Source organism: Poeciliopsis prolifica, unplaced genomic scaffold (genome assembly GCF_027474105.1).
Source record: "Poeciliopsis prolifica strain line A6 unplaced genomic scaffold, Auburn_PproV2 SCAFFOLD104, whole genome shotgun sequence".
In the NCBI taxonomy this organism is placed as follows: Eukaryota; Metazoa; Chordata; class Actinopteri; order Cyprinodontiformes; family Poeciliidae; genus Poeciliopsis; species Poeciliopsis prolifica.
Genome location: NW_026562479.1, coordinates 146,785 through 172,655, shown reverse-complemented (window position 1 = coordinate 172,655; position 25,871 = coordinate 146,785). Strand labels below are relative to the sequence as shown.

General features: G+C 39.2%; 1 protein-coding gene across 5 annotated transcripts in view; it reads right to left on the bottom strand.

Moving 5' to 3' along the window:
• Positions 1-1,780: 1,780 nt before the first annotated feature.
• LOC129354138 (magnesium transporter protein 1-like) overlaps positions 1,781-25,871 on the bottom strand; it is a 98,547-nt gene continuing 74,456 nt past the window's right edge. For 2 of the 5 annotated variants that reach the window (XM_055023635.1, XM_055023636.1), the window contains 4 exons: positions 21,130-21,552; positions 20,844-20,976; positions 12,138-12,224; positions 1,781-3,159 (listed from right to left, as the gene is read on the bottom strand). In XM_055023635.1, coding sequence (XP_054879610.1) covers positions 2,143-3,159; positions 12,138-12,224; positions 20,844-20,976; positions 21,130-21,552 — 1,660 coding nt within the window. In that variant the 3' untranslated portion in view covers positions 1,781-2,142. The other 3 variants (XM_055023637.1, XR_008605125.1, XM_055023638.1) reach the window with 3 other exon arrangements.

The window sequence follows — 25,871 nt, the reverse complement described above, 5'->3', positions numbered from 1 at the left end:
ACACAATCTTATGTAGACAAAACTTATTGACTGGTCATAAACACTTTCACAGACACATATGTAATTATATATATTGATATTATTATAGATTTTATGTAAGATTATAATAAGCTAAATTATGGAAAATTAGTAAATATGTTTTAACCATTTTGTTTTAACCAATGTATTTATATAAATTCAATAATGTAATTTAAGTTGTTTTGAGATTTGTGAATAATGACTGTATTTAATTTGTCTCAAACAACTTTCTGTTGTAAGTTATCGAAAGACTTGAATAAACAGAATAAACAGAAGCCTGGAAATGAGCCACATGCAGCAGCCTCCTGCCTCCTGCAGCTGTCAGCTTGTTTTGCAGTTATTTTTGTAATATTTTATAAATTTATTGGTTATGGTGTCTCAATTATTTGATATTTTGCAGAAGTCTTTCATGGTCTCTCCAAACTCCTCACACCCTGAGGTTTTGCCTCAGCAACCATCTGAGCCACATGCAGTTTGGACTGCCTGAGACCGGCCAAAAAGGCCTGATAGGACTCCTTCTTCAGGCTGACAGCATCCGTCACTGAAGGTATACATCAACGGGTTCAAGGGTTGCCATTGTGACAGGCACCAACAACTTTGCAGCCACAACTCCGATAAGCCGCCTCAACAATGGAAGCATGGAATACTGTCCATCCAGACTCAATGTACCCTACCTCACCCGGAATTCTGCTGGGGATGGAAGTTAAAGGTCTGTCTCATGGGAGACTCTGTGAGACGCTCCCAGTAGACCCTCACGTCACGTTTGAGCCTGCTCGGTTTGACTAGCATCCTGCCCCACCACCGGAGTCAACTCACCACGAGGTAGTGGTCAGTGGACAGCTCTGCACCTCTCTTCACCCGAATGTCCAAGACATGGCTGCAGAGCCGATGAAACAACGACAAAGTTGGTCATCAAACTACAGCCTAACGTGTCCTGGTGCCAAGTGCACATATGGATATCCTTATGCCTGAACATGGTGTTCGTTATGGACAATCCATGACGAGTACAGCAGTCTAACAATAGAACATCACTCAAATTCAGAACAGGGGGGAGGCATTCCTCTCAACCACAGCCCTCCAGGTCTAACTGTCATTTTCTATATGAGCATTGAAGTCCCCCAGCAGAATAAGGGAGTCCCCAGGAGGGACACGCTCCAGTCCACTCTCCAAGGACTCCAAAAGGGTGGGTAATCTGAACACCCATCACACATTGCACCCAACCCCTTTGGCCACTCCAAGAGGTGGTAAGCCTTTGGAAGGAGGACCCATGTTTTCTCCTTGGGCCCGGCCGGGCTCCATGGGTAAAAGCCCGGCCACTAGGCGTTTGCAACGTGCCCCACCTCCAGGCCTGGCTCCAGAGTGGGGCCCTGGTGACCCGCGTCGGGCGAGAGAACACCAAGTCCATTTTTATAGCTCATCATAATGGGACCTCAAAAAAGTTGAGTTTACATATTGCTGTACCTTTTAAATAAATCCTACCAAACCTCCTATGTTTGTCACTTTTTTGCCTTTCTAGATTGAAGTAAACTAAAAATGGCTTTAAAATTTTGGTACAGACAGAACTGAGATTTTTGTGTTTATCACACCCTTAGCCGTTTGTGTCCAATGTCTCTTTATTGCCCTGTTGTCCTCATTGACAGACACCCTACACAGGGCACAATAAACTTCTTGGGCTTCAACCACTGGAGCTCACCACCAGCCCCTCTACAAACCCACAAGTACTAAGTAGGTATGGAAGGAAAAAAATAACTGCAGTCAATGCTGTTGACAAATTTCATCTTTATTATTTTGGCCAGAAGCAGATTTCCTTATAAATATACAGAATACACATTAAAATCCAAGCAGATAGCAACTAATTCTAGTTGTCTTTCTACTTTTCCTGTCTTTGTGACGCAGGGTGATCTCTTGATACATAAAACACTGTTCCTGGGTCTTGCTTGTATCAGCTCTTATGATGATTGTTGGACTGTATATTACTAGGAATGAAAACAACCAAGATTATGGATTGTTAATGTATTTTCATTGCTTCACCAGTCTACCTTGAATTTGATTAATTGTGACCGTAAAACATGGCAATTGTCAAATAAGCTTCAATAAGATGGAGAGTTTGATTATAACAATTAATCAGTTCTGCAGTGTGTTTTCAGTGACGGTGCTTAGTGCAACTACAATGTTTTTCTTCTTGTAGCTGGGCCAGCGACATAGTGGGCACCAGTGCTTACCTCCTGCTAACCATACCACAATGCACTGCTGATGAAAGGCATGGCCACAGGGCAGGCCCATGAGCAGCTCCTCATTCACAAAGTTCTCAAGGCACACCACACACTCTGAACAAGGAATCATGTCATTGGGCCACACAGGAGTTTCTGTTACCTGAGCAACAGAAACTCTTACAGGAATGATGCTACCATCCTCAAGAAATCTGTCGATTTTTTGGAAGCTTTCATTTCTACAGCAACAGCAAGATGGGCAAAGAGAAACACACTTTACAAATTGACTATTGTTGATATTTTGGTCCCTACACAAAATATTGAGCCTGTTGTCCTGATTGCACAAAGATCCTATTTGCCTTAAACTACTGTGTGGAAGTGTGTTTATGCTTGGAGGTGAGGAATCTGTGATTTTCTGGCAGTTTATGTTTGATTGCAGTCTATCCTGTTCACCATCTTGATGGAAACAAGACACAGACTGGCCTTGATGGCAAACAGTTTTAACTTTCCAGGTTGGAAGATATTTTAAGTAGTCTACATTTACTAGTGGGTGAAGCCAGAGATCTGGGAAAGCCAAACTCTCAAATAAAAAGCTGGGATCATCTTCCCACTCTGAAAGATCAGAAGGGAACTGTTGCACTAATGTAATAGGGTGAAGCAGAAAGGAAATGTACCAGTCCCACAAACTGGCTAGCCACTCGAGGTTGGTCGTGGAGTTCTCTTGGTTCCTTGTACCACAATGGCGTTTCCTCTCAACGTAGTCAATCAACAGGCCATGAGCCAGGTAGGTGGACAGAAAGAGAGCTGGATGGGATGAGTAAAAGGTCCAGTCAGCCCTGACTAAACTTGCGAATGTGGTGGTGTCTGCATAACGAATCAGCTTCAGACTGTAATAATACAGTTTGTCCAGATAGGAGAGTTGAATGAGACCCTGTGAGGAGATACAAAAACAACAGTTACCAGGAGACTTTTTAAAAGTACCTGTCTATTTAAACAAAACTACAATAAGTAGTCAGTCTGTAACTGCATTCACTTTATTAGGTGCAGTAAATGCAAGCTGCTTTAGAGGGAATGTAGAAATTAGAAGCAACTTTATTGCATTTGTAGACTTAGAACAACCTATAGTATTGTGTATCAAATATCTGTTGGAACAGTATTTTATTTTTCTATCAACTATATTTGACTATCTTTTGTTTTTCACCACACTGAATGTTTACTTTTCTCATTAACATGAGATAAACTGTCTCCTTATTCTCTGAAACCATGTCAACAATAAACTAAACAGTTTTATGATTATGCGACAATTTCATTTATCACTTCAATTTAAGGTTCATAACATTAAAATGTAATACAATTATATATACCTGGATGAGTATTTCTGTTGCAAAAAACACAGACTTTTACTGGCCAAAATGTGTGGAATAAGAGCCTTTTGAATAGAAGTACTATGTATAGTTTATTATTGCTCTGGACAGAAGCTGTGCAGCATCAATTCAGGCAGAACGTCATGATAAGGCATTAGTACTGTCTCTTTCAATCAACATGAGAAAAAATATTCAACTGCCATAAATGTTTTTTTTTCTTTGAGGTAGGAGTGTTATTTTACTTGAAGTAATGATTAATCATTAGTAACTTAAATGAATAGTGAACTGGTTGTTAGTGTGGTTTGGCCTATTTTTAAAAGTAATTTCTAACTCTTTACTTCCCCTTTATACCAAAATGTTTGGATCAGTCAGTATTTTATTTCCTTCTATTTTGTAACATAGGTCTGCTTTTTTACCAGTTGGGTTAAATTGCAGCTGAAGCTAAACCTTGGGTGATCTCGACCTCTTCTAAAGGGCCCTGTGACGTCACTTTACTGTTTTATTGTTTTATTTTGGGGTGAATATTCCCAAGTTTTCTTAAAAACCCCATGGTACTGTGACCAAATGCCTTACTTGGTTAAATATAAGTCTATTTCTCACAAGATGATTAGTGAATATTAATGACATTTTTTTTCTATAATAATGTGGGTGTACCTAAGATAGATGTGGGGATCTTTTTGTGCAACAAAAACTGCATGGCTAGAGTAATAATCCGTTCTCTCGTGATAATTTTTTTAAAATGTACTCTCAATTGTCAAGTTTATTTCTGTTTTTAAAGCACAAACTACATTCTGCTACAACAATTTAAAAATAAAAATCTTTGAAAATATATATTTTTGTTCTGAACATATGTCACGCTATCTGGGACGCATCTGAAAATCATGTTAGTTTCAGCCCATCTGGAAAGAATTCATAGTTCGTTTGAAATTTTTTAAATCTATTTATTGCAATAATAGTCAAACTTCTCCATCAGCATTCTACACACAATAAGCAAACAAATACCAACAATTTTAGAGCAAGAATCAAAAATCAAAGGAATTGTCTTTAGAAAATCTCTTATTTGAGATTGCTATCAAAATAGAAAAGTTGAGGAAGGATAAAATCAAAATAAAAAAGACATTTGGTACCACTAAATCTCCAAAAGCAGTCTGATGTCTTTTTTTTTTTTAACAAACAAACCACAACATTTCCAAGATCTGGTCACTGATCAAACAGTAATAAAGGAGGAAAGGTCGTGCAGAGAAAGGTGATGAAGAAACCATCGCATGGTCCCAGACAGGTTTCTCCTGTTCTGAAAATCTCTACAGTGTATGTGTGCAAAATTTAAAAGAGCCAGATGAGAGTTCTTTCTTATTGAAAATGAATAAGAACGTCCATTCTGAATTCATGAAAACATTCTTGGCAAAAGCCATTTCCATAGTTCCAATTTTCCCCTGTGACATTTTGAGTGGAAGGATTACACAAAATGTCAACATTCGCTGATAGGACATGGCAGCTTATCTGAATTTTGCAGATACGCACCATAGACATTCTTAGAACCAAATGTGGAAAAAGTTAGCTGTGCCATTGCCTTCCTATGCAATTCTTTATAGAACTGCATAGTTGTATAAATAATTATGCAGTTCTATATATTATTGCATAGGGAGGACGGTTTTCTCATTAAGCTCGATGTCTCCGGCTGAATTTCAACTGGGCGAATCAGTGAACAGCAGGAATTGTGATGGATGTTGACTTTGAGTTTATGCTCTGTTTTATAATTATAATCTGGTTAAATAGGGTTGCAATTGACACTGGGAGTGAACTAAGGGAATGAGGTCATGTAGTCTATGTGGGCCTTGCTTCCAAAAATTGAACAATTAAACTCAAAGCAAGAGGAATGGATAAGATATTTTATTGCTGGCAAAAGAGCTCCTATTCATGGGGTTGATTACAGGCAAGCAGTTTCTGGTAAGCTTTATTAAGCTGGTGCATTACATCAAGGCCAAAAGTAGAGACTGGGTAAAATCAGATTGTTTAAAACTTCAACAGAGTCCATGCCTTCAGCAAGCAATTGTTTCTAACCCTAACCCTAACTGAGGGTCCAGAAGGTCTGTAAGAAGCATAGAACAGGGGGCTGATTTTTACCAAGCTAGGAATAACACTGGGAATATGTTATGGACATACATTGTCTTGCAATTGTATTCATACCCCTTTAATACAATTGGGTATAAATATTTTGTCACATTACAAGCGTAGATTCATATATTTTATTAAAATTTTATGCGAAAGAAATTTAAAGTAGAGAGAAAATTAGACATGTTTCAAAACATTTTTTACAAATAAAAACTGAAAATGCAATGTGCAAAAGTATTCTGTCCCCTTTTTCTGAGTGCAACCAGTTCCTTTCAGTAGTCTTCTGAAAGGAACTAATGAATAAAAACAAGATTTTTAGTCATTATTTTGTCACTATCTAAATTTTGCAGAAACAATTTTGATGTTTTGGGAACATATCAAAATTGCAGTGGTATCCTCAATGATAAATAAAATAATAAAACAAATAAATATATGTCTAAGGTTGACTACGTCTCAATTCTTAGGCAACCCTCAGTCCAGCCCTTTTTAGTTTTTTGAGAAGTCTTTGTTGTGCATTCCTTTCCAGAAAATAGACCTGACCTGGTTCAGTAACCAGGTCAGGTCTGAGGTGATGTGGATGCCCAGGAATTTTATGTTGTCCACACACGCACTCCACCACCTTCCCTTGAATTGTAATAAGTGGGTGAACTGTCCTATCCAATGTGACCTCCTGGGTCTTGCAGGTGAACACTACTATATCAGTAGGTTGTTCAGTGACTGAAATAGGTGGTGAATCTCCTCTGTACAGGGTCTCATCATTATTATTATCAGACTCATTATGGTGGTGGTATCTACAAACTCTAAAACCCTGTTAGAGGAGTGAATAGTTACACATTCATGGGTGAACAGACCATAAAGAACCAGACCAAGCACACCGCCTGTATCGACTGAGGTGGGTGATATTCGGTACCCTAGTCTCACCACCTGAGGCCAGTTGGTGAGAAGGTCCATGATCCAAAGACACATTGATTTTGAAAGTCCCAGGTCATGGAGTTCACTATCAGATTCTCTAGGCTGATTTTTTTTACTTTAGTTAAATCAAGGCCGGCCCAAGCATCCATCGGAGGCGCTGTAAGAAAGGCCTACAGTTTTCAGTTATGCTGCATCAGTAGATTGCTGCGAGGGAACCCAATACTTTTTGTGAGGAAACACAAAAGAAAAACAATTCTCTATGTCCCCTAGAGGGCTCCGTAAGATGGTGGAATAGACCGTTTAAAAGAGGCGAAGTTCAACAGTGGAAAACTGATGACAAAAAATAAAAGCAAAAATATATATTTTGTTTTCCTTTTCTTTATACATTCGCTGTTATAGGTTCCTAATTAATGAAGCCATAAGCTTGACGCTCTTCGTCTTTCCCCGTCATCTTACTTGACGACAAAAAAAAAAAAACGAAAAACAGACTGAATCCTCTTGATACGTTAAACTGTTTACTTCAAAAATAAAATCAGTACAAAATGTTACATTCCACACTAATAAAGAGTAAATAAGAAAGAGAAAGAAAAGACGAGGTCAAAAAACTGTGTGGCTCCTCCAACTCCCCATCTTTAGCCACACCCTAAATCACAGATGTCAAACTGCAGTCCTGGAGGGCCGCTGTCCTGCAACTTCTAGATGTGCCTCTGCTGCTGAATAGAATAATAGGTCATTAGCAAGGCTCTGGAGAACAAGGAGGACGTAATGAAGCCATTTCATCCCAGTGTTTTGTACCTGTGGCACATCTAAAACCTGCAGGACAGCGGCCCTTGAGGACTGGATGTTGACACCCCTGCCCTAAATCTTCAACTACAATTGGATATGCAAATCCACAAGATGTCCCCAGAAACTGAATTTAGGCTTCTACAGCTGTCATCAAAAGCTGTATATACATTTTTCTTTTCCTTACACATTTTCATCAAGAAATGTATGCATTTTCTTTCTTGTTTCCCTTAAACAGGCATTTTGTCAAGAAAAGTATGTTTTGTTTATTCCTTATACAAACCCTCATTCTTTTGTCTTTTTCCTTACTTTTTCCATGTGCATCTTTATTTTAATGAGCAGGTTTGCCTTCTATGTCCAGCTCTTCTGCTTCTGGCCAATAGAGCTTTGGGACCAACGTCACTGCTTAAATATAGATATACATTTTTTTCCCTTTTTCTTTTATTTCTATATTTTACAACACAATTGAAATAGTGTTCAATGTTGTTGTCAATCAGATCAGATAAAAGACAATCAGGCATTATTGGGGGCATCAGAAACTCTGAGGACTGCAGGATCCTTCCTCCCTTTGCTAGGCTGCTCTAGTAAGCTTCTGTTATTCTTTAGTGTTTTCTGTCTTTTATTCTCAAGTTGTTCATCACTACCTCATGATGTCAACACCATAACAGACTACATTCAAAATTTTGATGACACTTTGTGAAATAAATGCTTAATTCTGATGGATTGAAAATATTTCACAGATCTGATGAGCCACAATATGGTCTTCTTCAGAATAACGTCATATAAATCGAAGTGGTTTGGCATTTTGTCAATTCCGTCACAACTCAACACCCTCAGAGTTTTTAACTGACCGTGTGACTCTTTCAGTCAAATCTCACCTAAGTGTGCAGTTCATTCATTTTAAAGTATTCTACATGAATGGCATTACTTCACATGCATCTAATATTTCTTTTTAATCACTAGTTCGTCACCACCGTCAATTCTGTGTCAACTCAGTCAGATGGACTTTATGTTGTTTTTTGTTTTAAATAATATTTATTTTGTTCTTGAGAAGCATTTGCCTGTGAACCTGAGTGAAAATATCACTGATTACAAAATAATTTTCTATTTATTTTTGTCAGACAGTCTTGACAAAATTCTGTGTCAGGACCATGATAAATGTAACTTTCAAAGAAAATATTTCAAATGGGAGCCAGCACTTTAGCATCTTTACATTCCCAAAACTATTATTTGTCATATTTGAATACATAATCTTGAGGAATAATTAAATTTCTTTTTTTATTATTGGAACCTATTTCATCCCTTATTTCAAGAATCACTGAGTCGACGACATAACCGCCCGTCATAGAGAGCAAGCGAGAAGAATAATTAGGTCATTAGCAAGGAGGAGCTAGCTAAAGAAGCAGCTAGCTAAAGAGGCAGATGCAAAAACGGGGAAGTCAGGTACAATGGACCCCGTTTCCAATCCTCCCGCTGTCTTAACGCGATGCTCAGGAGCATGGCAAAAGTGAGAAAGCGCCGAGGGGCGGGGTTATGTTCTGACTGTCTTTCCAAAACAACCACCAAAAAAAAAAAAAAACTTTGTAAAAGCGCCCAGTGCAATCACACTGGACCATGCACAGAGTAAAAAAACTTGTGAGGGTAAAATGACCCAGTCTCTTAAGTTTGTAATATAATCTGAAAAGTGTGTGGAAGATACAAAATAAAAGCAGTTTTACCACCTTAAAACAAACCATGTTCTTGAATACCAGAAATACTACTGACGACAAGTTACAGGCACAACAATGAGAAGAAAAGGCAGGATTCGACACAGACATCCATTGCATGAAACTTATTGTTTCTATATAGAGATATAGTATTCAACTTTGATTTAGCCAAGTATTCACCACTGAGATTATGCTGCTGCTCGTTTTAAAATGTCTCCCCTCAAGATGCTCAATTGGTATTTATGAGCCCAATGTGTGTCAGGAAAATACCCCCTTCCCCTCCCATCATTACACCTCCATCATCAGCCTGATACAAGGCTTTATATTGTTAATGCCAAATTCTGACTTCAGACCATCCAAATGTTGCAGCAGAAATTGACTCATCAGACCAGGCAATATTTTTCCAAACTTCTATTGTCCAATTTTGGTGAGCATGTGCAAATTATCGTCTCAGTTTCCTGTTAGCTGACAGGGGTGGCATCCGGTTTGATTTTTTGCTGCTGCAGCCCATCCACTTCAAGGTTCTATGTTTTGGGCGTTCAGAGATGCTCTTCTGCATACCTCAGTTGCAGTGATGGCATAGTTACTTTGAAAAAGTAACTCTAATCTGATTACTTCTTGAAAAAGTAACTTTAATCTGATTACTTGGTTTGGAAAGTAACTAAGTTATACTAAAGGTAACTTTGTTTAGTTACAACAACTCTCCGCCACCTGTGAAAATTACATTGATCTTTGTCAATACTTAATTGCAAGTTATTTCATAATGATTACATCAACAATGTGTCTCCACTTATGTGGTTGAACTAAAGGGGAGATTGTTTAATGGTTACAACAGTACAAAAAACTTTAGTAATTTGTGCGCGTTTGTGTGTGTTCCAGTATTATCTGGAAAACTATAAATACGACTTAGACCCCTCCGCCTCCACTTCCTGTCCCAGCGTCCAGGTTCTATGTCAAGGCCCTGCGTTTTTTGTCAGAGCGCAGCGCACAGAGCTCCTCCAGCGGTTCCACAACTCAGATATCCCGCTGCACAGATTAGTGACACTTATCTTAATATGAATAATTATAATGACGTTTAGTCGCACAACTTTACAGACTTGTACATTCGTGGCTGTTTTCACATTTATTGCGCTTTTCATATTAGTCTCGATGTTTGCAGTTTTCTGGAGCGCAACGCGAAGCTTGACGTCATTGAGAGCAAATACATTACGTTGATATTAACAAAAACACAGCGGGATGGATCATGAGTCTTGACTAAAACTAACTGCATGACAGACAAATTCTGGGGGTTATGTCTGTTTATTTCCGAGCCGCGACTCATTAAAAATGCAAACTACTTAAAAAACAAAAAAAAAACAACAAAAAAAACAAGCCCAAAGTTGCTTATAATCATTGAACTTGGTAACTGGAACTCAAAATAACTCCTGTTTTTCCAGCAACAAAATGCTCATCTCCATTGTTTCTGTCGCTGCTTTCTGACCAGTCTCTGCAAAGCTTAGAGGTGGTTGTGTGTGAAAATCCCAGTAGATCAGCAGTTTCTGAAATATTGAGAACAGCCTGTCTGGCACCAACCATGCCACGTTCAAAGTTACTTAAATCACCTTTCTTCTCCATTCTGATCCTTGCTTTGAACTGCAGCACATTGTTTTGGCCATGTCTACATGATCCATTGAATTGCTGCCACCTGATTGACTGATTTAACATTTGCATGAATGCATAGCTGTCCACCTATTCATAAAGTGGTGAGTTTATATATTGAGATGAATTTTATGCAATATCACCTATCCCTAGATCCAATCTGTAAGGAAAATATCAATACCGCAATTATAATGGTATCATGACTCACAAGTAGGACTAACAAGAAATGACAAGGTAATGTAATAATAGAGAAAAACACAACTTTTTAAAGTTTGATAATTAATACCTGTTATAACCTATTTATAACAATTTATTAAAAAAAGACTTTGTATAGGTTAATGTCAAGTTGTCAGACATATTTGTCTAGGTTAATGACAATTTGTCATAAAGACATGTTAAATAATGTCACCTTTGTATTTAATGACAAATAAAAATACATTTTGCCAGACTAATTTTGCTAAATTGTTATATTTAGCTAAATACTACTGTTGAGGGGCACAAGCAGGTCTCCTGGCACACAGATAAAAATAAAAACCCTCAAAACAGCACCAGGGACATCAAGAATAAAAGCTCAGAACTGATAGGAGAATGGATGGAGTCAAATACAAGGCAATGTTGGAAGAAAACCTATTGCAGTCTGTAAAAGACTTGAGACTGAGGGTCGTTGTTCTTTCTTCTGGAAGGACAACAACCTTCATGCTGCAAGGTCTTTGGAAGGGCAGAATTAAGGTAAAACTGTTGTAGTTCTGCTCTGCCCTCCTTCCAGCAGGACAATGACCTTAAACACAAAGCCAGGGCTACAATGGAATGGTTTAAAACAATGGTGTGTTAGAATGGTCCAGTCAAAGTCCAAACCTAAACCCAATCAAGAATCTGTGGCAAGCTCTGAAAACTGCTGTTCACAAACTCTCTCCATCTAATGTGACTGAGCGTAAGCTGTTTGGTAAAGAAGAATGGGAGAAAACCTTAGTCTCAATGTGCAAAGCTAGTAACATAAAATACTCACAGCTGTAATTGCAGCAAGACCACAAAGTATTGTCCAAGTGGTGTGAACATTTTTGTACACCACGCTTTGTTTTGAATTAAGCTTTGTTTCGTGGAGGAGCCACTTGGGTCAACTACTCCAGGAGAATGCTAAGGCAGATTCAAGCCAGCCAAGATGAGCGTGTTTATCTGTTTCTTTCTACTTCACAATTCTATACCACTCTATGTTGGACTTTCACGTTAAATTCCAATATACATGTTTGTGGTTGTAAAGTGACAAAATATGGAAAAGTTCAAGGGGTATGAATACTTTTGCAAGCCAGTATATTTACTTTCTTATTTTTAGTTTAGTGTTTCAACCCATTAATTGATTAACATGATATTGAAATATGAGTCAGATGATTTCCTACCAAAACAGGAAGCCAAGACACCAGCAATATGGAGTTGTAGGTTCCAAGTGTTCTGATCAGAACAACAAATCGCTTGATTGTTGCTCCCTGTGAGTGAAAATAAATAGGAATTACAAATAAAAATTAATGACAGGAACAAAAACAAGGTACCATTCTTTTTTATGAATATATCACAGTTTCAGCTAAACAAGGTGACCTTTGTATATAGCTTGGAGAGGACTCACTACATAGACTAATACTTCTTTAAAATGTATGTAAACCCCATATCAACTTTTGTGCAAATAAGCTATCTAAATTTGGCCTTCAGGGTGCCATCTATCGTCACTGAGAAAATTGTGACATTTCCATGTAAAACTTGCTTATTTTCCATTATTTGGCCTAAAACTGTCTTACTTCTGCTCTCTTTGGGTTAAAGTAAGGCTGCTGCAGTTGAATTTTTGTGTTGATTATACACTGTATATGTTGGTCGATACCTATGTCACACCCCTGCATTCGGGTACAAAACCAGCTCTCAAACATGCAAGTTCAGTCAGGAGTTGGAATTGTGTGCATTGACGGAGTCGCTAAGTTGGAAACCGTGTGTTGTCCTTGTTCTGGCCATCCCCTTTAACCACTTGTATAAAAGGCGCTGACATTCTGTATTTTATTTTGTAATATTGGTTTAGAGTATCCTAGGAAGTGATGTAAGCCTGAGTTATGTGCTGCGCTACCACTCATGAGAGCACTTTAATATACTTCCGGGTCAGTTTGCTGCATTCTTCGCATGTGAGACCGCATTCCCGGTGGATTCCTGAGAAGTGATGCTCCGAGTGTTAAGTTGCTGGCAAAGTAAATTATTAAGGGCATCCGCTGCCAGCGGCCGCTACAGTATAGGGGTTTTACCTGGCCATATGATGGCGCCAAAGTGCCTCTGATGTTAAACTGAGCCAAAGGGTTGTCTGTGTTGGTGTTTTTTTTTTTTCACTGAGATGAAACCTTTACGTGAATAGTTATTTGTGTATGTTGTAGATTTACATGCAAAGGTGGATGGTTAAGTTTATTTCTTTTTAGATATATTTTGTTTGAGTTTGTATTAGTTGAACCTCTATTGCTGTAATATACTAGCCTAATGGGAATTTATTCGTTGTTACAGACTGCTGACAACACTGAGTATCAAGACAAATAAACCAGCTCACATCTAAAGATAAAGTTTCGGTCTCATGTCCTTCCTGTATCCTGACCGATACACCATCCTGTATGCTGCAAATACCTACGAACCTAAACCTAATTAGCACTGGTCATTCAAGCCAGATGCAGTTATCAGGATGGAGCCAGACAGAATGACATTCCTTGATTTGAGACCTAAACAGCAGTCACACCAACCAAGCCAATTCCATGTCTTTGAAGTTGAGTACACACATCGTTCTATTCCATGTTGGGAAACCCCGTTGCCTCCCCCAAGACATGTTGAACACCAACCTCAGTATAGCAGTACACCACCTCTCTACAGTGATAGTGATGTGACCTACTCAGCTGGAGAGAAGTAAACAAGGGAGGAATTTTAGGGATCTCATACTTGAATTTTCCCCCTTCAGCCTGTTGGAGTCCTCCATACCCCTCATACAGGATTCAGAGCTTTGCAGTAGAAAGAGAGAAGCTACTTCAATCCCAGGAAGTTCTACAGTAGGCCCTGAGAGAACTTAATGAAGTGAGGAATGATATCAAAGCACTTATTGAAGCTGCTCACTCACTGAGGAAGCATATGGTTCAGCTGACTGCCTCAAAATATGACATTCATCAGCCCCTCATGAGCAGCTCAGAAAGGGTGTACAACCCCACCACTAACACAAGATGAGGAGGAATGGCCTGATCCACCTTTGTGGCCTGAACCTGGAGAGGATCTGCACAAACTAAAGGTTGAAGAACAGTATTTGGATTATGGCTCACAGCTCCACCTCTTTCATCTGAGTTAGTATATTGGGGGCCCAAACCAACAATCCCAAGGTTCATTCATTCAGATCCTTCTGAGTTTGCCAGGCTCCGAATGGCCCTGGAGAACATACTCCCTCCTAACGCTACTGAGCTATTTAAGTACCAAATACTTGTGGACCACCTTAAGTTTGATGAAGCTCGGCTATACTGATATTATGACTGCCCTCCATGATAAATTTGGACAACCTCATTAGCTTGCCTTAATGAAAATAGCAAGTGTCCTAGATAGCCCAGAAATAAGATGTGATATAGTAGCCTTCCAAAGGTTTTTTCTCCAGGTGCAATCACTTGGTCTGTTGCAAACATTAGGACTTGAGGGAGAAGTAAAACTGAATTGTGGCTCTCATGTTGCCTGTCTGACAGGCAAGCTCTCTCCAGAGCAAAGAGCTGAGTTTTGTCGCCATCAGTTCAAACAGCCTGGCACCACCGACTACTTATCTGAAAGACTTCGTCATGGGTTACGTTGTCAAGGGTTCGAGAGCCAAGATGGTGGGAAGAGTAGCCGAGAACAGACCTACAGAAAGGCGGATGCCCGTCCCTTCAAACAGACTGTAGCAGTGCCACATAATGTGAAAGGACCCTCAGAACACACTTCCCTGTCACCAAAAGAGAGTTGAGCTCGAGGGAAGACTAAGAGCAAAGCCTATTGTGCCTACTGTGAGAGCAAAGAACATTATTTCAGTCAATGTGAGAGTCGTAAAGCTCTCCAAAGAAGAAATAAAGAACTGGATTCAAGTCAACAAATGGTGCTGGCGTTGTGCATGAAATCATCTAGCTGCTCAGTGCACACTGAAGAAACCCTGCAGCCATTGCCAAGGAAAACACCTGCTGGCTCTTCATGATAAATGTCAGAACCGAAAGAAACAACATGGGTGTCTCCACAAAGGAAGAAAGTTGCCTTACCAATTCAGATTACAATTTGATATGCAAATCCACAAGATGTCCCCAGAAACTGAATTTAGGCTTCTACAGCTGTCATCAAAAGATGTATATACATTTTCAACTTAGCTCATCATACATACCTTCTTGATCAGCTGGGGAGGAAGCATAAACACCTGCAAGGAATCCCAGTGCTGGCGTTAGTTCCACACTGCTCCTTGTTGGTTCAGACTAGCCACATCTGATAACTCCCATAGAACAGGTTCGGCTTGGCCCACCTGGCAGTCCAGCAGCTGTCCATACTCGGCTGGGATGGACCCTTCAGGGGCCAAGTCTTTTGATGGGGCGGCCAACCCAGCCTGCCCTATGCTTATACACATCCTCTCAATCAGATGAGTTATTTAAGCATGTAGAGCAGCTCTGGCAGATGGATGCAATACCTTTCACATCTGAAAAGGAAGTGACCCGGTCAAAGCAGGATCTTCAAGCCGTGACTCTGCTCAAAGTTAAAATGGTTTGCATAATAGTGGATGGCGTGCACACCTCTCTTCCGCCATACCCAGATGCCACAACTGAATGCACCAAAGGAATCTGTCATGGCCATGCTTCGAAGCACAGAGAGACACCTTCTAAAGAATTCTCATCAGGCTGATGCCTACAGAGAAGATATGCAGAAGCTGATTCATTCTGGAGCAGTGAAAGAAATAACACCTAACACCTCATCAAAGGAGAGCTGGTACATTCCCCATCATCTTGTCAGTCATAATGGAAAGAATCCTCTGGTTTTCAACTGCTTTCATAAATACCTTGGACAGTCCCTGAATCAGTTTCTGCTGCCTGGCCCCACACTTGGAGCCCCTTTGCTGGGAGTTCTAATTAGCTTCCATGAATATCCCATAACTGAGTGGCGATATCAAGGGGATGTTACATCAAGTACTTCTCCTCTCGGAGGATCACCCTCTGTTAAAGTTCCTTTAGCGGGATATGAAGGTGGATGAACCTCCTAAAATCTTTGAGTGGCAGATCCCGCCCTTTGGGACAACCTCAAGCCCTTGCTGTGCAACATTTGCTCTACAGCGTCATGTTGCACACCCAGCCTGATGACAACCTAAGATTCTCCAGTGAGAAGTGTTTCTACATAGACAACTGTCTGCAGATTGTTGGTTCACCTTAAGAATTCCAAATCCTTGTAGACCGACTGAGAGAACTGCTGAAATCAGCAGGCTTCGAGTTACGTCAGTGGGCTTGCAATGACCCCAGTGTTACGAGTCATTTGGCTCCTGAAGCGAGATTGCAAAGTCTGGATCTGTGGATGGCGGAAGACAAATCCAACTCTTCAGAGACAACACTGGGGCTCAGTTGGGACTTGAATACAGATTTCTTGGGCCATAAGCACAGACCTGTGGCCAACTCTTCGAAACATCTATAGCGTTCTAGCGTCACAGTATGACCCCCTTAGGCTATTTGTTACCTTTCATTACTTGGGCCAAGCTCCTCCTTAGGCAGTTGTGGGATACACATGGTTGGGATGACACAAACCTGCCATCCACACTCCTTCAAGCTTGGAATGACAGGGGCGGAGCTTAAGTTTCTACCTCAGCTTATCTTGCCATGTGCCTATGCTCCTACCCTGGATGCTCCTTGGACATCCACAAAGAGCACATCTTTGCAGATGCATCTTAGAAAGTCTATAAAGCTGTAGCTTATATGAGGACTGAAGAGTGCGGCGGTCAGGTTCAGCTCACCTTCATCCTAGCTCGTTCCCGTGTAGCTCTAAAACGGACCCTCTCTATTTATTGCCGAAAGCTCTTTTTTTGCCTGGTTGTTCATACAATTAATTAAACCTGACATCTCCAAAGTGACCCACATGAGCACAAGAACATCGATGTCACACAGCGTGTGACCACTCCAGCACCAGAAAGACACATTTGGCTCGTCCATCTGCGGGATCGGCTAAGACCAGTGGCACACACAGCTGATGATACTATTGGTCTGTACAATAGACGCATCACATCTCAGACTGTCCCTAACCACCTATGAGAAGCCAACTTGGTCAAAATCAAATTCCTCAACCTGACCCCCATCACATTCTAAGGACTGTCAAACCTCTTACAAATGGCCATACCACAATGTTATCAATGTCGATATGAAGATCAGTAATTACTTAAAATATATTTTGAGTTTATATATTTATAAAACTCTTACATTTGACTTGGGGCATTTCTAAAATACAAACACTTTGAAAACAACTGAATATGTATTCTAATTAGTACCACATATGGAAGTGACACAGATGGGTATAAAAATTTTTAACTGGGTCATTCAGCTATCTGGCGTGAAAAAGGCGGATACGTGTGACAAAAAAAAAGTGGTTTGGCTTGCATTTGCCTACTATGTGAACGTAGCCTAATTGAACAAAAAAAACAAAAAAACAATTAAATGTGGTTTGCTAAACATAAAACCTCTCTCTTCAAAGACTGGTAGTCTGTGATGATCAGATACATTTATTTTGTCTCACAAAAACATGGCTGCGGCAGTAGGATTAGGTTGCTATAAATTAGTCAACCCCTTCTAATTACTTACATTTTCACATTTCTCAAAGTACACGGTGAGGACCTTTCTTTTAAATTTAGTAATTAATCCTACAGCTACAGTTTTATTGAACACTTATTTGTTTTGTAACTCCACCTTCTCTTACTCTCAATTTTTGGTCATATCAGAGATATTTTATCTGATTTACTGTTAAATACTGATAAGATCAATAAAATGGATATTTAATATTCATGTTGACAGTGATAGCCTAAATGTAGTCTTTAATATTATCTTAGTATTGAAAATTTTGACTTTTCTCAAAGCATTCACCTACTCACTCTTGTTCTACTTTAGACCAGGAGTCACCAACCTGGTGACTCCTGGTTGAGACTGGAAGCTACTTCAGTCTCAACCTGGTGAGACTTCATGGGTACAGAGTAACATAAAGGGCTACTTGTTTGATACATTTTCTTGATTCAACCTTTATAACAATAATGCATTACCATATAAATGTTTACATGCTGCTTGATCAATATTAATATTAAGGACCACTCACAATAGTTATCAGTAATAATTTACCATGGAAGATATGGCTAATTGTTATTATGACAAATCCAACAGACCACAGCGCCTGCAGCTGTACGTACTGTGTGTACCCTGAGATTTTCCTCTAAAAACAAAAAATGAATAGATTTTGGATTTTCTTTGGATAATTTAACCCTCTTTACTAGCAACTAAACTGTGGAGGAAAAAAAGATCTTTTGTGACAAAACATCTTGTAGCCCAAATCTGTCTGAGTCTGTGGAGGTGGGCACATGTCCAGCCTAAGCCTAAATGTTACTGGTTGGTTTACTTGTATTTATTTGGCTGCTTGGCTCTTTTCCTGTAAGCTAAAAATGAACGATGAGTTTATACCTTTCCGTAGTTCTAAGAGCGGTCATTTGGATTTAACCTGAACTCTTTACTGTGTGCATGGTTCTGGCAGGGTCGCTGGTTTATGAACTTTTTTGAGTTTTCACATACTGAAGAGCTGACGTGTGTTTGGACAACCAGGTAATCTACCATGCTCTTTCTGAGCATTGCATTAAGACTGCATGAAGGTTAAACAGTTAAATCTAGTCAAAATATTTGCTAAAAGAATAGAAATTAAGCAAACATTGTTGCTTCACTTTCTCCTCCTCTGGCTGTCTCAGACACGCCACCTGAACCTCATCCTTTTCTTCCAGTGGATCTTAGGGGTATGCAGGGCCGGCCCAAGGCTCCCTGGGGCCCTGTTGTGTCTACCACTAGGTGGCGTTCCAGAATAGGATCGAGAGCAGAGAGAGAGAAAGAGTAGAAGAAGAGATAAGATGGCGGAAAAGCTTATGTTATTGTACTGCTTAGCAAGTTATGAATAAAAGCTGTTAATAGTGATTTGTCTACTGAGATTCTACCTCGTCCTACCTACCAAACATAACAGGCCCCAAGCAAAATTTGGTTTTGGGGCCTTCTATTTCTGCTAATCAGCAGTCCAATCATTAGATCATTCACACCTGCTATGAACTTATTGCATCTCTGGCAGTGCTGTTCACATTGTATACATATATAATACAGGATACATTTATTGGCCAACTGATTTATCAACCAGTCGATTTCTGGGTGCCGATTTACTTCATTTTGGGGGATCATATTGGCCGATACTTACACATGAAGCTCATTTTATCCCCTAACCTGAACTTTGTCAGCAAAGGGTTAAAAATCAGCCTCTTTCCTCTTCTGCTGCACAGTGAGAAGTTTGACTGACCCACCAGGTAAGGTCTGAGTATTTACAGTTAACAATATTCACCCCACTGTTGCCAACTCAGTAACTTTCTTGCTATATTTAGGAACATTTCAGACAAAAAAAAATGTTTATATCAGCCAAAATCAAAATTGGCAAGTCAGGGTTTTTAATGATCGGTAACCAGGGATCGGCTAGAAAACTGCATTGAGTGCAGCTCTACACACATATTGATGACATTTTTTGATTAAATAAATTTACCTTCAGCATTACTTCAATAGCTGAAAATGTAAATTATATCAGGTGAGTCTTTCTCCCCTGAGTATGTGGACCGGTACCAGAATTCTGTGCCTTTAAATGATTTCAACAGAAGTTTCACCTTACTTAGAAGTTGATGTACAAATAATGTTTGTTTTAGCCACAAAATAATTATGCTGAGCAGCAAACAACCAACCCTAGCATAGAGTTACTCACTGATGTCGCAGCTATGGAGCCTGACGTAAAAACATTTTGCTAGACAATAGCAAACATTGAGATGTTTTAATTATTCTTATCAAACATTATCAAACATGGCGTTTAGAAGCCAAAAAATACCTCAGAAACACACAGAATCAACTCATTTAAAGTTTAAACTCAGTTTCTCACAAACACAAAGACCCTAGCATAAATGTTTGGCTGTTGAACTGGACTGTTCCAAGTCACTATAAAGCAAATTTTCTATTAGCAGCTTTACAAATATTTTACATTATATTACCTGGGCTCATTAAAACAAAACTTTATCTTGGCTTTTTTTTATTCTTCCTCTTTTCTTCCTCCTTGAACGATAAGTCCTTCTTTGAGACATTTTTTTGCTTACTTAACTTCTGATGTGTGCACTGTATGTTGCAGCTCATGTTACTGGTGAAGTATGCGCTACTTATCACAGCCACCAGGGGCCCCCAAGAGCAATTTTTTTTTTCATCAAAAAAATAATTTCTGCATACGTTATCAAATATATATTCTTGTAAAAACAAATCACTTGTTTTAAAAGTGATTTGTATGCTTTTCATATTAAATGGCATACAAATTATTACTAAAAATAGAAAAATCAGCTGCACTGAGGCCCTAAGCGGCTGCTTAGTTTGCGTGTGCCTTGAGCCGGCCCTGGGGGTAGGCTTTGCTTTCATGTCTTCATGATTCAGCGTAATTTGTAAAAAAAAAAAAAAAAAATTGCTGTCTTAGTGGGTCATGCACATTACGCAAGAGTATGACCACATGTCTAACGCACATCGTGTTTGTCGCACAAAACCAGACCACACAAATACAGGCCACATGTATCAATTGGAATGTATGTGGAATTGAATTGAAGCCATCTTATTTTGTATAATGCCTTGAGATGACACCTTCTATAAACTGGACCACATCAATACAACTGGATTATGCTGTGAATAAGAACTGGTTCTCGTTTACAATACAGCCTGGTAAAACCAACATTTTTAAACCAACTTCATAGAGAACAATACAACTTCACGTTTTGCTCTTTGCCCCTGGTCATCAAAGTGCCTGATTAAAACATAATAAGTGACCTGTGTAATGAAGAAGTCCATCCAGGCCAGCAAATTTATGAGTACCAGGCTGAGGATGAACAGGTCATTGACTTCTGGCTGGACTGAACGCAGGAATGTATCCATGGCAGCAAGAGACAGAAACTCCCCAGTACTTCAGGAAGAAAGATGAAAAAAAAAAGTTAAAAAGAAGTGCAGTTACAACATTAAAGAAAGCAGCATAGAAAAAGTAGCATGAAAGACAAAAGACAATTTACAATTGTCTCTTTCACAAATTATAGTAAATTTTGTCCATGCTTAATGTTACCTGTTACCATAGTGATAGATACCCTCTGGCATCTTAAGTATGTAAGAAGGGCTCTGTGTCACACCAATATCTAAGAGGGTGCTCCGGTTGTCCCAGTGATGTACATCCACAAAAATAAACTTGATTCTGCCAGTGAACTTAACAGACAGTGAGGAGAAGAAGGCAGGAGGTTGGGCCAGATGGGTGAACAGAAACATCTTGATTGGATGAGCTGGGTCAGCGTGCCACTCCTCAACTAGTTGGGCAGACTGACGTACAGTTTTGATTCGACGAGCCAGGTGGGAGGTCATCCACCGAAAGATGTGTTCAGTTTCAATGTACTGTCCAACATATTCTTTTAGCATCACTTTACCCTTTGAAGCTGAAGTTTGAGGAGCAGACATGATGACCATTGAGCGTTGCCAACCACGTTTCATACATGACCTAGTGGAAAGAAGAGAACCAAGATGTCAAATGAGTTTTTTTCCATTTTACTGACAGTGAATGCATTTTGGAGATGAACATAATCAGAATCACATTCATTAGTAAACAAGTCCATAAGCTAGGAAATTGTTTTGATGTAAAAATAAGTGGCGTTCAGAGAACAGCAGGGGGCGCTGGCATAAAAATGTGGAAAAAGGGGGTGCTGCGATTCTTTTGGGGGCCGTTTGCTTGAAGGTAAACTTTACTTCTTAGGTACACAACAATACCAGTTTAGACTTTGAGCTACTTGCTAAAAAATGAGATGTGTATCAGTAAAACATGAATGGCTGCAACAATTATGATACAACCACTTGTATCCATTGATACATTGATTGATTCTGTTAGCTGTAGAGAGTTTCAGCTAACAGAAATACTAACTCTACAGCTGTTAGCTTCTTGGCGTAATTCCACGCTCCTGCTACTGATAGCTTCACTGCATCAGTTCAGCATTACACCGACTAATGGCCTTCCTATGATTCATTTGTCAGGTGTTTAGTTTTCAAAAATTCTATGTCGTATTGAGAGTTTTTTATGTGTTTTGGCAGTGATGTAGTGTTTTGTGTTTTGATGTTGTTATGGATGCTGCATTTTTCCATGGAAGAGCAACAAAATACTTGGCAATATTGCTGCAGACCGGAGGGAGGGGCATGCTAGTGTTTTTTTTATTTTTTTTTATTTTTCTCTTCACGACAATCTTACAACGTCCTGCAGTGAGTGATGAGTTGAGTATGCCCGATTTTTTAATCAGGCATATTCAACATTGTCTTGGTCCGATGATCGCAGCCTGTGGGGTTTTCCCTGAGTGGGAGCGATAATGCAGCCTGTTGAATGTGACAGGTTGCCAATCAGAAAGTTTATTACTATTGTTAGAGCCATAAATATAAAATATTTCAGTAATTTGTATGATGCTTTGTTTTATTTTATTTTATCACACTTAGATGAGAAGACTATTTGTTCAGACAATTTTTATTGGGAAGTTTAGTTTTATTTTGAAAGGCTTACTTCCTGTTGGGCATATGTTGTAAAAGAAAATTCTATTGACAGATTGCTCAATTAACAGATTATTTAGACACGCCGCAATACAGTGTAAACTCTGTATAGTTGGAAAGAAGGAAAAAGGAATTGTAAACTGTAGCTGTCATTTTTGTATTTGTATAATTTTTACAGATAAGTATTTTTTTGTTAAATTCATAGTTTTCACACGTCCTTTACTCTCAGTGTCTAAGGAATTACACAGATTTTGGATCTGTTGCCATATCAATAAAGTCATTTTTATATGTTTATTATATGTGTTTATGTTTATTCAGTTAAAAATGTTAACTATGAAAAAACATAACTCGCCACCAAATCATAGTGCAGCAAATGGAGCGTCTGCTCCCGCCGCCTTTTATCAAATGCCTTTTCTTTTTGTTTTGTCTTTTATCGCTTAAAATGAGTCCAAAAACTATCAATGCTGCTTCTACATCTTCATCCGTGTATGGTATTCATGTATGGTATGTTGGGGGTTTTACTGGATTTTCTTCTGGAATCAGGATGTTTGTGAGAGGAATTGGTTCGTGTGGTGTGTTGCTCCTGCCTAACCCTAACCTAACCCTAACCCTGAACACACAAACCAATTGAACCTGTTGGGCTTTAAAAAAAAAAAAAAAAAAAAAAAACATACATATGGTCTCTACTGGCGAAGTAGTTTGAAGCTCAATTGCCTCATGAACGAGCCATATCATGCAGAGCGGGCTTGATATGGTGATTTATCACGGTAACCACCTACTGTGATAAATCCATTCTCCTGTCTCTTCTCTGGGCCTTTCCCCTTTGTAAAGAACCTTTCGAAGGACATCTGATCTGTTTCTTACTCATTTGCTGCTTGTGGGCTCAATGTTGGCATGCAAGATATAACCGAGAGAACCCCCTTAAAGGATTTTCAAAATAAAAGATTCTCCAGACTCAAATAATACATCAAATGAAAATATTTAATTATTTCTTGCGCGGTCCAGTACCAATTGGTCCATGGACCGGTACTGGTCTGGGGCCCGGGGGTTGAGGACCACTGATCTTGTGAATTGGAGATCACATGATTTTATGTGCATGGTGTGGCAGTTTGCCACATGCGCTGTTGCTTTGCATTGAGTCAAGAATGTAGGTGTTCGGGGAAATTACACAATCATGCAAAGAATCTGAGCAGGGGACACAAAGTTTTGATATTAACCCTTTCATGCATAGTGGTCTCTACAATGTACAACTATCTAAAAGCCATTTTCTTGAGCTTCTCGTGGATTTTTCTATGTTGTAAACACAGACCACTGAAGTGGACACTAATGCATCATAAAATACACTTATCAACTACTGGCCATCATCTGCAAATGCAAGAAATTATTTTTGTTAAAGCCGCCAGACAAAAAAACTTGCCAACCGACCCTGTCCTTCCTTCTACTGTAGATGACTCTTGCAGGTAAAAAAAAATAAAATATTGGCATCAGATAACCGTTAAACTGCTGATGTATGTGTTGAACAGGGAAAAATGATTGTTTTCTTTTATGGTTAATTATTATTGCTTTATGGTTTGCTTTGCATGTATATTGTTTTTGGGTTGTTGCTTTTCTTTTCCCCTTTGACAATCCAAACACCCTGGACTGAAGGTGGTTGTCTCTGGAGGAGGGGCGCACTAATTGGCCACCCGGACAGGTGTCAGCAGAGGCTGATTAGAGCCAAAATAAAAGGAGCCTGGATGGGAAGAGGAGGGGAGAACTGGTTCTGCAGCCACGGGAACTGACACGCTGTGGGGAGCAGACGGAGCCCGCTTTTCCCGCACAAGCGATCAAGAGTTGGACACACGGCCCAGTACAGAGAATCAGGGCAGAGGTTGTAAGTAAAAGTTCCATTCCGATTGAACCGATCCTGCAGAGTACTGGCAGGGAGGACATCTTTCGACGGAGTTCTGGTGCGGGGATGCTGGCGCTTTCCTGTGTTTTCTTTTAGGTGTACCGGAACGGAAGGGGGCGTAACACACCGAGGAGTGAGCGGCGTTGGAAGTCTTGTGCAGCCGGCTGTGGACAACGAGAGTGTGCGCTGCACATAGGTCACCTCCACGAACACGATAACAAGCGGAGACCAACCTGTGGCCTTCAACTGGTGACTTTTATGGAGCACTGGATTTTATAAAGAAGAACAGCTTTTATTGTGCCACTACTTGTGACCTTTCTATTAAAATACCTTGTACTTGACTGCTTTTTATTAAAATACCTTGTACTTGACTGCTTTCTATTAAAATACCTTGCACCTGACTGCTTTTTATTAAAATACCTTGTACTTGACTGCTTTCTATTAAAATACCTTGTACTTGACTGCTTTCTATTAAAATACCTTGTACTTGACTGCTTTCTATTAAAATACCTTGTACTTGACTGCTTTCTATTAAAATACCTTGTACTGCACTGCTTTTATTAAAATACCTTGTACTTGACTGCTTTCTATTAAAATACCTTGTACTTGACTGCTTTTATTAAAATACCTTGTACTTGACTGCTTTTTATTAAAATACCTTGTACTTGACTGCTTTCTATTAAAATACCTTGCACCTGACTGCTTTTTATTAAAATACCTTGTACTTGACTGCTTTCTATTAAAATACCTTGTACTTGACTGCTTTTTATTAAAATACCTTGTACTTGACTGCTTTTATTAAAATACCTTGTACTTGACTGCTTTTTATTAAAATACCTTGTACTTGACTGCTTTCTATTAAAATACCTTGTACTTGACTGCTTTTTATTAAAATACCTTGTACTTGACTGCTTTTTATTAAAATACCTTGCACCTGACTGCTTTCTATTAAAATACCTTGTACTTGACTGCTTTTTATTAAAATACCTTGTACTTGACTGCTTTTTATTAAAATACCTTGCACCTGACTGCTTTCTATTAAAATACCTTGTACTTGACTGCTTTCTATTAAAATACCTTGTACTTGACTGCTTTCTATTAAAATACCTTGTACTTGACTGCTTTTTATTAAAATACCTTGTACTTGACTGCTTTTTATTAAAATACCTTGTACTTGACTGCTTTCTAAAATACCTTGTACTTGACTGCTTTTTATTAAAATACCTTGTACTTGACTGCTTTCTATTAAAATACCTTGTACTTGACTGCTTTTATTAAAATACCTTGTACTTGACTGCTTTCTATTAAAATACCTTGTACTTGACTGCTTTTTATTAAAATACCTTGTACTTGACTGCTTTTTATTAAAATACCTTGCACCTGACTGCTTTCTATTAAAA